Below are 12,232 nucleotides of genomic sequence, written 5' to 3'. Positions count from 1 at the left end.
ATAAGCAAAAAAAAGGTTTTGCATCAGACTTTGGTAGTATGCCATTTCATGAACTTCTCCCCAAGGAGCCTCAGCTAATTAAACAAATGATTGCAAAATACTCAAAATATCAGTCCCGTCGGCTTGCGCTTTGGGCAGCTAAACTAAGCTGCCATTATCTATCCAAACAGAGTGTGCAGAGACATCAGCAGAAGCTGCTGTCATCTTGTGTTGTACAGATAAGAAATAAATTTAGGTGATAGGAACACAGGAAGACGTTTTAGACCAGTGGTTTTCAACCAGTGTGCCGTGGCACCCTGGGGTGCCTTGAATGATGCCCAAGGGTGCCGCGGGCAATACTGGCCTCTTTCCTTCCCTCCCTCCTCTGATGCCCTCTTGCGTCTATGCCTCCTCAAGGCTTGCACAGCTGTTTATTGCAGCAGCCCTGGCTTCCAGCTCTGCAGGTGAATGATGCCTCTGGGGCTGGCCAGGGGGTGCTGGATTGCCAGGAGCTGAGATGTTTTGTTGTTTAGTCGTTTAGTCATGTCCGCCTCTTTGTGACCCCCTGGACCAGAGCACACCAGGCCCTCCTGTCTTCCACTGCCTCCCGCAGTTTGGTCAAACTCATGCTGGTAGCTTTGAGAACACTGTCCAACCATCTCGTCCTCTGTCGTTCCTGATCTCTTCTCTAATGATATAATGGGAACTTGAACCTACAATCTCCTTTTAGGTAAAACTCCTTTTAAGTAAAACATAAGTAAAATTCCCATCTCCACTAGCCCCTTTAATATTATCTGGTGTGCTCAGTTAACTACCCTAAGCCTGCTTTTTGCTGAGATTTCCTGTGTGCAGTCGTGCCTGCTGCTCTGTTGAGAACTTTCTCAGGGTACAAGAGTATTTGAAGACTAAAACTCAACCTAGCACTCAAAAATGATTTGTTGCATCAAAGTAATGAAATTCCATATTAACTATAAAAAGCATCTTTCTCTGATCATCCGACAGATCATCTTGCGTTACTGCAGAACTGTGAGCTCTGCTCCTGTCTTGTATTTGCTTAAATTTAACTTAAGCTTTGAGCAACCATTAACAGAACTGATTTCAGTGCAACCTGAATGTACATCTGTTTCTCCAGTCACATAAGAATGTAGAAATAGTCATCTGCTTTCCATTGGCACATTGAAATTCTGACCATAGCTCTTGGAGATTAAGCTGCCATGGTTTTGAGCCAGAAACAGGGCAGGCACCGTATTTTTCGCTCTATAAGACGCACCAGACCACAAGACGCACCTAGTTTTTAGAGGAGGAAAACAAGAAAAAAAATATTCTGAATCTCAGAAGCCAGAACATCAAAAGGTGAAAAGCAGTGAAAGCAGCAATCCCTCTTGCTGTTCTGGCTTCTGGGATAGCTGCACAGCCTGCATTCGCTGCATAAGACGCACACAAATTTCCCCTTCCTTTTTAGGAGGGGAAAAGTGAGTCTTATAGAGCAAAAAGTACGTTAATGGTCTCGGGACTAAACTTGATGGTAAATAATTGATTAAATGTAATTTTTTATATGTTTTTGATGGTAAGTAGCAGCCTCAGGGACTAACCAGGAGTGAGAAAGCAGCAGGAAGCAAGTAGAGTTTACCCCCACGCCCACCCACGCCCTGACTAAAATTCCCTTGCTTTGGGATATATAGACACAGTAATGGACTGCTACCATTCTTTTTGCCTTTCACATATCACTAGAATTTGGGTCACTCAGTGAAATTGGTTGGCAGTAGACTCAAGACATACTCCAGAAAATACATCTTCATGTAATGCAAAATTAATATGGAATTTGCTGTCACAAGATGTGATTATGGCCACTGGGTTGGTGGCTTTAGGCAGGATTAGACACTTTGGCACGGCTGGAGTTCCTAGTGCTTCAAACCTTGGCAAAGGAGCCAGACTTTTAGCAGTAATTGCACTAACTTTGCCGGACATCTCGTGTAGGTTGCAAGCGTAGAGGCAGAATGCAAACATGGGTTTTGCCGTGCTTTGAATTTGCTTGGTCTATAGTTTTTCGCTCGCTTTCCCACTGCAAATCTTTGTATTTTTCTTGGAGATTTCCGCAGAGGACTTGCAACTTGAGCTGTGCCTTCTGCAGCCAGGCTTTGGGTTTTTCTCAGACTTACCTTGGTTGGATTGAAATGATTGAGACTTTTACCTAGCGTGTGACTAGATTTTAACACCAAGTGCTCTTTCGTGCAATACATGTTTGTTTCCTCAGTAAATGGTGTTCTCATAATCTCGTCTGCCATATTTCCAGAGTTGTGTAGGACAGTTGGGCCCATCAGAAACTGAAAGGCTGTTGGTTTGACTTCCCTGATTTCTCTTCACGGGGGCAAAATATGTGCATGTTTAGCTACCACATGAACTTTTGGTACATGCACAAAACTCCTTCATGCAGTCAGAACAGACGTACATTCCACTTTAGTGGATGTTTCGTGCATCTTTTCTTCCTTGAGAGACCGCTTCATCATTTACAACAAACAGATCATTCTCAAATATCTAAATCCAAACAGCAAAAGCATCTGGAAACTCACCTGGGGTTTGAAGTAAAGCTGCAGGTGGACCTTGAAGCAACTAGGCTACCTTCAATGCCAGAATGTTGTGTCATGCGAGTAAGCCACTTGCAAAGACCAAAAGAAGGGTTGCTTTTATAGGCAAATGTGCGTAATTGCTAACTCATTCTATGCCAAAGATGAAAATTTCCATCTTACTACCTGTGATGTTAGACCAGGGTTTCCCAAGCTTGGGTCTCCAGCTTTTTCTGGACTACAGTTCCTATCGTCCCTGACCACTAGTCCTGCTTGTTAGGGATGATGGGAGTTGTAGTCCAAAAACAGGTTTGGGAAACCCTGCATTAGACTATAGGTGTTACAAATACGGAAAGGTAAGCACATGATGGGATGGAGGGAAGAGGACACTAGATCCCCCTCTTCCAACATTGTTTCCATTGCCTCCCAACTTGTGGAAGGCAATTAACTAAAGTGGGTAACTCATGATTTTCCTTTTGGACATTTTGGAGCCCTGGGAAATCAAAGATCCAAAATTCTCAAGCCTATAGGAGTACAGCAGGAGCAGAAACAGTCACCTTTGATTATGCATAGGGTGATGGGAATTGTCCTTGTCCATGCTCTCTGCTCCTTGAATGTTTATCTAAGCCCTATGATGATTGTCTAAACAGGAGTTATGTGTAAATAACCATATATGATATGATACAGAGAGCAACCTTATGCACGCACGTACACAGACTAAACACATGCTGAATCTAACATGTGAACATCCCCAAGATTTAGAGATTCAGGAAGCAGCTAGTCATTCAAGGAGGATTGCCATCTGGTGAGAAACCAATTATCTTTGTTAATCTGAGCTAGCAGAAACTCTAGACTAAGAGCAAAGGCTAACAATTGCATTGTGAAACCAGATTTTTGGCAGCCAAAATCCTTAGTTTACTTTAGCATCAGGAAGATAGAGAGAGAGAAAAAACATTTCAGTTTTTAAAAAACTGAGTAAAGGTGTCTGTTAAAAAGGAAGGGCAAAATCTGGTTTCACGAAGTAATTGCAAGCCAATTAAACTAAAAACTAACTCCTCACTATATTCTTCTAAAACTCATTGAGCATTGCTTAAGAAAGGCTCCTTCAGCTGTAAAGAAACATTTGTATTTCTAATAACTATTATTATTATTATTATTATTTATTATATTTGTATACCACCTTTCATCCATAGATCTCAGGGTGGTTTTTGTTGTTGTTTAGTCGTTTAGTGGTGTCCGCCTCTTCGTGCCCCCCTGGACCAGAGCATGCCAGGCACTTCTGTCTTCCACTGCCTCCCACAGTTTGGTCAAACTCATGCTGGTAGCTTTGAGAACACTGTCCCACCATCTCGTCCTCTGTCGTCCCCTTCTCCTTGCGCCCTCCATCTTTCCCAACATCAGGGTCTTTTCCAGGGAGTCTTCTCTTCTCCTGAGGTGGCCAAAGTCTTGGAGCCTCAGCTTCAGGATCTGTCCTTCTTAGGGCTGATTTCCTTCAGAATGGAGAGGTTTGATCTTCTTGCAGTCCATGGGACTCTCAAGAGTCTCCTCCAGCACCAGAATTCAAAAGCATCAATTCTTCGGTGATCAGCCTTCTTTATGGTCCAGCTCTCACTTCCATACATCACTACTGGGAAAACCATAGCTTTAATCATTCGGACCTTTGTTCACACAGTAAGCTTTAGTCTTCTAAGGTTTACAACTGCCCTTCTGAACTGCAACGTTCATCAAAGAAAGGGGTAGAAATGTTCAGACCTGCCATTCATGATTCATTTTTAACATTGCAAATTCCAACCTGAACAGTCAGGGATTAAACATCTGGTTTTCCCCAAGAGTGCATATACCTCTCTCTCATTCCTTAGTGCTCCATTTTGGCACTCAACTACTTGGGTTGTTTAATGTTTATATTGCTTACTAGAACAAAATACCTTTAAGTGGTTTACAATATTAATTAAAAATGCTAATAAAAACAAACATTAAAATCAAGTTGCATAAAACATGTGCATATGTAAAATAAAAAACTGCAATTTGGAAACATTTTTACTTACTAAAACAGCATGTCCAAATTACATGCCTTGCTATGACAAAAAAGGCACTGAAAACAACACGGTGAAGGTTCCTGCCTAATGTCAATGCACAGGGAGTTCCAGAGCATATGTTCTGCCACACTGAAAGGTCAATTTCTTGAAAGTGCAAAGCAAACATAATGCAGTACTTGCAAAAGCGCCAATTCCACACATCTAAGTGGTTGAGTGGGCAGGTACTGATAGTGGTATCAAAAAGAGTAATGTCTTGGATCGCTTATTCCTTGTCATCCCAGATCTTATGTGTATAATTACTCTAATGCTTTAGAAAAGTATTGCTGAATAATACTGCAAGGAATATTGTTTTCTCTTTAAGCAGTTCCTAACCAAATCCTCTTTGGCTGCAAGGTAGGACAAACAGCTGTTGGCAGAGATTTTGTGATTCTTGTGGCCAGTCACATGAGTGGCCTTGCAGCTCCTAGGATACGCTTGGAGTTTGCTTGGGTTGCTTATTATGCTGTGGGAAAGAGTAGAAGCCAGGAAATACAGGAATATTGTGTCCAGTTCTGGGCACCACAATTTAGGAAGGGCATTGACAAGCTAGAATATGTGCAGAGGAGGGCAGCCAAGATGATCAAGGGTCTGGAAGCCAAGACTTATGAGGAATGGTTGAAGGAGCTGGGTATGTTCAGCCTGGAGCCTGAGAGGAGGAATGACAGCCATCTTCAAATATCTCAAGGGCTGTCACATGGAAGAAGGAACAAGCTTGTTTTCTCCTGCTCTGGAGGGAAGGACTCGAACCAATGGCTTCAGGTTATAAGAAAGAAGATTCCGACTAAACATTAGGAAAAGCTTTTTGACAGCAAGAGCTGTTTGACAGTGGAACGGTCTCCCTCGGGAGGTGGTTCTTCCTTAGAGGTTGTTAAGCAGAGGTTGGTTCTCCATCTGTCATGGATGCTTTAGCTGAGATTCCTGCATTGCACGGGGTTTGGAATAGTGCCTCTTAGGTCCTTCCAACTCTACAGTTCTATGAAATGGCATCTTCAGAAGGTGGATGGAGGAGTTCCTTGTTTCCTCGGTGCCTATACAAGGAGAGTGGATTATGACCTAAACCACCTGGTGCTGTTGGTAGTGGCAGTCCAGAACATCTGGAGAGAGCACCAGGGTGGTGATGGCTGGCTTTAACCAATCCTGGTGAAAGCTTGCAGTCTGATATACAAATGAATATAGAGTCCTGTTTCACAGCAGATTTATGTGACCACATCCTTTCTACACTTCCAGTATCGTTTAAATTGCAGAGAGGTTTTGCAAATGTTGTTGCAACACAAAAGCATTTCTTAGAATTACCAAGAAAGAAGAAAAGGGAAAACAAACGGCCCAACGTAAGAGGGCATGCTATCTTTTGGAGTGGCACAGACACATTTTTAGGAGACTGGTGAATATAACTAAATTTTATGTGACAGCCAATTTTCTGTGCACAATCCCCAATGCACAAATATTCTTTTTTTCACTTTGAAATATTGAATCAGCATGTTGGTCATTTGATTAGGTTGGTGCTTTTGGTTGCTGAGTTTATCTCTGAATATATATCCCATTGTAGGAAGGAATGGTAAGAAATTGAATCAGAGTCTTCTGCGGAAAATCCTAGAAATGCTTTTTATTAAAACCGTTTAGCTCCATCAAAATCACAAAATAATTTTCTGAAACAGAAGTTATATAAGTAACATTTTACTTAAGTCTTTAAATTGTTTTAAAAAGCCCCCCCCCCCCGCATCTGTTTTAATAAACGTATTTACTAATTTGCCATGCTTAGTTATGTTAATGATTTAACTTTAGATCTAAACCATTAATACAGCTAAGCATGGTAAAATTGTGATAATATTGTAAGGATAATGAAATGTCCCATGTCGTATCCGGAGCTGCCCAGGCTGCTCTATCCTGAATTTAACCGTTTGCTTTTGACCTGGCTGACAGATTTGTATTCTGTACTGTATAGAATGTCAAATAAGTTTGCTCAGGTTGGCATTTAATCATAGTTGCAGCCAGAGTGAAAAACCATTTATATGTAAATGAATCAGATGCCTTGTTCTTTTCTAACTAACCAATTAAGCTGGTTTTAAATCACATAAATGAGTAAGTGAAATTTAAAACACGTGCCGTTAGTATGATCATGTATCTTGTGGTCTTCATAAAATTGATTTTTGAGTTATGCTTCAAGCCATTTTTTTTCCTTTAATGAAACTAATCTACTATCCCGCACAGATTTTGTACATTCCTTAAGGCTCTGGTAATCATTTTATGGTGGTTGTAGCAGGGGCTCACTCATTCCCACTGTGTTGCTCCCTAGATTGGCGTATTGATCAAGGTAGTTGAATTCCATTGATCTGAACCCAACAACCCCCCCTTGTCTAAATCGGGATACCTTATATAAAGTGGCGACAGATGCCTGTCCAACTTCGTATTTAAAATCTATAGGGAAGGTGATGGCAACACTGCCCTGAGCAGCATCTTCCAGGGATGATCTGACAAGACAGTGAGTCTCAACAGCAGGGAAAGGTTCCGTTCATGGCAGAGGTGGAGAACCTGCAGCCCTCCAACCACCATCAGCCTCAGTCAACATGGCAAATTGTCAGGGATGATGTGAGCTGTAGTCTGGAGGACTACAGATTCCCTCGACTGCTATAAACGCTGCAGGATTTTCCACCCTAAAGTGTGGATCGTGTGTCTCCAAATGCAAAATGAAGTGTTGCGTGCCAGTAGATCAGCCTTTCTCAACCTGTGGGTCCCCAGATGTTGTTCGACTCCCATCACCCCTAGCTAGCAAGGCCAGAGCTCAGGGATGATGGGAGTTGTAGTCCAACAACATCTGGGGACCCACAGGTTGAGAACTACTGCAGTAGATGGTGTCTGCTGAAGTTCATATGCATGGAATAAGGAACATAACTCTGGCTTATCTTAGATCCCCCTGGAAGTTCTGCTTGTTGCTCATGATAAGGAACAGGCCATTTGTACTGACTGGAAGGTCCCTAGGATTTGCTACGAGGCAAGAAAGGGGGCACAAATGCCACTTGAGTGGTTCTGTCCTTCACAAGTGTAGGGGAAGTATTCTGTGAGTGGCTGCAGTGTGAGTCTGCCAGCATTCAGTGAAGCTCTGCCAAGACAAGTAGGACTGGAAAATATCTGGTTTTCATCCTTGCGATATATCACTAGCTAAACATCACGTTATAGCAATAGATCACAATATCTGAAATAAGGATGGGGCAATGTTGAGGCATTGGCTGGCTTCTCATTTTTCCCCACAACATGATTTTTGCCGGCGCCTGCTCTGGTGATTCACTGCTCCTTGCATGAGGTAGGGAAGAGCTGAGCTAGAAAAGTTAACAAGGGCTGCAGGAATCAAGAGAAGCATTGTCTGGCTTCACAGTTTCCCCCACATAGTAATTTTTGCATGTTGCCTTTGTCCATGGAGTTCTCTTAGCAGGGATACTGGAGTGGCTTGCCAGTTCCTGCTCCAGGTGGATCACGTTTGGTCAAAACTCTCCACTATGACCTGTCCATCTTGGGTGGCCCAGCACGACATAGCTCATAGCTTCTCTGAGTTATTCAAGCCCCTTTGCCATGGCAAGGCAGTGATCCATGAAGGGATCACTTTAGCATGAGTTTGACCAAACATGACCAAACATGACCAGCATGAGTTTGACCAAACTGCGGGAGGCAGTGGAAGACAGGAGTGCCTGGTGTGCTCTGGTCCAGGGGGTCACGAAGAGTCGGACACAACTAAACGACTAAACAACAACAAATTTTTGCATAGCATGCACACACACAATTCACACTATATTTCCAGGTCAAAAAATATGAAACCGATATCGCAATATGGACTTCAAACTAGACATAGGCCCTGGGCTTACTTCACATGTTACACATAGTCTCCATATAGAAGCACTTTTAACAAGAGGTTGTTAGATCCCTAAGAAGCTGTCCTTCCCTCCCTCTTAACTTGTTCTTGCTTTTCGTTGGCAGCATCAACGGCTGGAGCCACAGGTCTGGGTGGGACTACCACAAGCACCACTCCCCGACTGACTACCAGCAGCACTGCACGGACCACCACTGCGGCAGCTTTGGGCAGGAGGAACAAGAGCACAACGACACCTTCCCCGGGTTTGGAGGCCCCCAATGAAATGACGACACACCTGCCGCCTGCGGCTTCCCAGCTGCCTGCAATAGGGGCAGAGAGCTGCGAGACGGTGGAAGCCCGTGAGATCACATGGTTCAAGACCCGGCAAGGACAAGTGGCCAAGCAGCCGTGCCCCAGGGGCACCGTAGGTGAGCTCATAAAACAAAGTTACTTCTCTGCCATGCTAAGCCAGCCGTCCAAGTTTTGTTTAATCAGTGTCCTGTTCGTCCTTTGCCTGTGTTCCTTGGCTTTCCGCAAAACGTTGTTGTGACTGTGGTATTATAAATGGCAACAGGGGCAGAACGGTCCATTGTATACTTCTGGGGAAAAACACCTGTCCTTCCCACCTGTCCTTCTGCTGGATCTCGCAGCAGCCTTTGACACCATCGACCATAACATCCTTCTGGACCATCTCAAGGGGCTGGGAGCTGGGGGCATTGCCATACAGTGGTTCCGCTCCTTCCTCCTGGGCCATGTCCAGAAAGTGGTAGTGGGAGATGAGTGTTCAGACCCCTGGGCTCTCACTTGTGGGGTGCCTCAGGGTTCCGTCCTCTCCCCCATGCTTTTCAACATTTACATGCAGCCACTGGGAGAGATCATCAGGGGGTTTGGGCTGGGTGTTCATCAGTATGCAGATGACACCCATCTCTACCTCTCCTTTAAATCAGAACCAGTGAAGGTGGTGAAGGTCCTGTGTGAGTGCCTGGAGGCGGTTGGAGATGGATGGCGGCTAACAGATTGAGGTTGAATCCTGACAAGACAGAAGTACTGTTTTTGGGGGACAGGGGGCGGGTGGGTGTGGGGGATTCCCTGGTCCTGAATGGGGTCACTGTGCCCCTGAAGGACCAGGTGCGCAGCCTGGGAGTCATTTTAGACTCACAGCTGTCCAGTTTTTGCAAACACTTATTTTTCCATATCTGAATCTCTGAAGCACCCTGATTGCTTTGGCGGCCCATTCTTCATTTTAGGGTGATCCAGAGATCCCACTTCTGCTCAAACAAGCCCCAAAACTCTGTGAAGTGGACTATTTCAGTTCAGGATTTGGGCAAATTCACTGCACAGACTACTTCATGCATTAGAAGACTTTTACCACCCAGAAATTAATCTTTACATTGGAAAAAAATTCTTTTGAAACAACTGACTGATCAGTACTTCAAGGGGCAGGTAAAATGTATAGTGTCTCATCATATCTTTGTCATTCTAGGTGTTTCAACATTCCTGTGCCTTGCTCCTGGTGGGATCTGGGATCCTCAAGGGCCAGATCTTAGCAACTGCTCTTCACTTTGGGTCAACCATATCACGCAGAAGGTAAGGTTTTGCTTTTATCTAGCATGTCCTTGTGTTCATATCTTATGCTCCCATTCCTGCTGTGTTGCGTTTATATAAAAATATGTTTCTGCTGCGACTGAACCAAAAATCATAGCATTGCGTAGCATCTCCTGGATCTAAAGTACAGTAAATGCAAGAAATCGGGAGACCTGGCTATAGAAAGGGGAGCAGTGAGCATATGATGTCAGACCCACGTGAAAAAAGAGAGCTAGTCAAGAAGTAGGTTTCAAAATAGCAGGGGAAGGGAGTCTTCAAAATATTAGAATTTTTTACATCTTCTCAAGAAGACCCTATTAGAACTGATGCCTTATTGTGTGCATCAGCGGTAGGGTAATTGATCCAACCAGGGGGCTAGATCTAGAAGTGGCCAGTTTCCCTGTGGGCCACCCAGCTGTCAATCACCTGAATTCACATGACATCAGACGCAGGATGCGGTGCCAATGCAAGGGCTGGTTCTCTGCCCCTCCAACATTTCCGCTGCCAAGATGGCGGCATTTCAGCGCACAGTGTTATCAGTATTCCCCGTCAGTATTGATCATTTGTTTACTACATGAATGCTTTTAACTTTGTGCATCTTTATCTGAGGCATATATGTTTGTAAGATATTTGAATTTCTATGTCAGTTTTAAGGTGCTTTTTATTCAGCTTTGGAAGTTATCTGAATGGAAAGGAAATAATTTCCAAAGCAGTTTAAAATTAAGAGTCAGACTAATATAAAAATCGCTTTAAGATCAGTAGCAACAAACACACAAAAATAAACTTTTTAATTGATTGTGGACTTTCTTTTTTAAAAAGAAGAAACTGTTGATGTTGGATCTAAGCTATATTTTATAATACTTGGTTGTACCATATAAAATGACTTACCTTGCTCTTCTGAATCAAGGTCATATCACTTCCTGAATATAAGGTATTTTCCCCCATTTCTAAAATTATTTTAGCTGCTTTTCAAACAAGTATGGAATCCCTTTCTTTGTAATACGTGATCACAATATTCTCACTTTCTAAATGAGTAACAGAAAAAACGAGAAAAGTTGTATGGCGTAACATTTTTTTTGTAGAAAAAGAATTGCTGGAACTCGCCATGAACGCCTTCCTTGTTCTCTTTTAATGGCAATGGCGCCCACCTGAGAGACGCCGGAACGGAGTTCTGGCTGTGGGAAAAAGCCTTGGCACACATTTATTATGGCATAAGCATTCATGGACTAGAGTTCTCTTCTTCAGATTCGTGGAGTGTTAACTTCAGCTGACAGGTGCATATGTATAGCAGTGGAGGCAAGTGGCTGCAAAATGCAAAAGGTTCACAATCATCCTAGATTTACTATGCTAATTAACACCTACCTAGCAAATCCTAGGATGTTTGTGAAAAAGTTCTTTTTTAGTGTGCTGTTGGACACAAGATGTGAAATTGCGGGGGGGGGGGGGGGGAGGGAATGTGCAATTGGAAAGCCGATAATGTACAGCTTGAAAAATGGGGAGGTGAGACATGTTTAGGTGTATCCGTTTATTAAACACTTAAATGACAGGCAGTGTCAGGGACAGTATTACACAAATCATATGTGAGTAGAATATGCTCAGTTTCCATCATTACAACAAACTTCTCAAACCATATTAAAAATGCCTTCTTTTTAGCCAAAACCACATCTTCTGTACCTTCCTCATTGGACAGATAATGCTTCATTGCATCCTTTAAAATTCCTACTTTTTCTTTTCTTTTCTTTTCTTTTCTTTTCTTTTCTTTTCTTTTCTTTTCTTTTCTTTTCTTTTCTTTTCTTTTCTTTTTTGCCTGGTGGTTACTGAGCTAAGACAGATTCATAACTGAACTGTCACTATATAATCAATAAGAACCAGTGACCACTGATACAGGGTGTAAGCAAAAAGCAAAGCATGCTTTGTGTTCAGATTTTTCTTTCCTTTTCATTAGTGTGGTATGTATGATGGGGGATTTGCGCAGTCTGAAAATCTGCTTTACAAAAAACCTTGATTGGGATCTCCAGTTGTGAATGGCCACTGTGCTTACTTTGCACACACTTAGTCTTTAATTCAGTTTATTGTTCGTTGCTGCACTGTGTACAGTATTCCTAATTAACGGCTTTTCCAGGCCTATCGGGGCTTCCTGAGAGCCAGTGTGGTGTAGTGGTTAGGAGCGGTAGTCTTGTAATCTCGTA

At 43.0% G+C, this 12,232-nt stretch overlaps 1 protein-coding gene across 16 annotated transcripts in view; it reads left to right on the top strand.

The window, feature by feature from the left end:
- ADGRL3 (adhesion G protein-coupled receptor L3) overlaps nucleotides 1-12,232 on the top strand; it is a 524,012-nt gene that overhangs the window by 361,408 nt on the left and 150,372 nt on the right. For all 16 annotated transcript variants that reach the window (XM_083419414.1, XM_083419412.1, XM_083419411.1 and 13 more), the window contains 2 exons: nucleotides 8,585-8,887; nucleotides 9,943-10,046. In XM_083419414.1, the coding sequence (XP_083275540.1) occupies nucleotides 8,585-8,887; nucleotides 9,943-10,046 (407 nt within the window). The remainder of the gene's footprint in view (nucleotides 1-8,584; nucleotides 8,888-9,942; nucleotides 10,047-12,232) is intronic.

The sequence above is a fragment of the Podarcis tiliguerta genome (assembly GCF_965153285.1).
Source record: "Podarcis tiliguerta genome assembly, chromosome: 17".
Taxonomy (NCBI): Eukaryota; Metazoa; Chordata; class Lepidosauria; order Squamata; family Lacertidae; genus Podarcis; species Podarcis tiliguerta.
The sequence above is the reverse complement of the archived record's forward strand: the minus strand, read 5'-3'. Positions and strand labels throughout refer to the sequence as shown.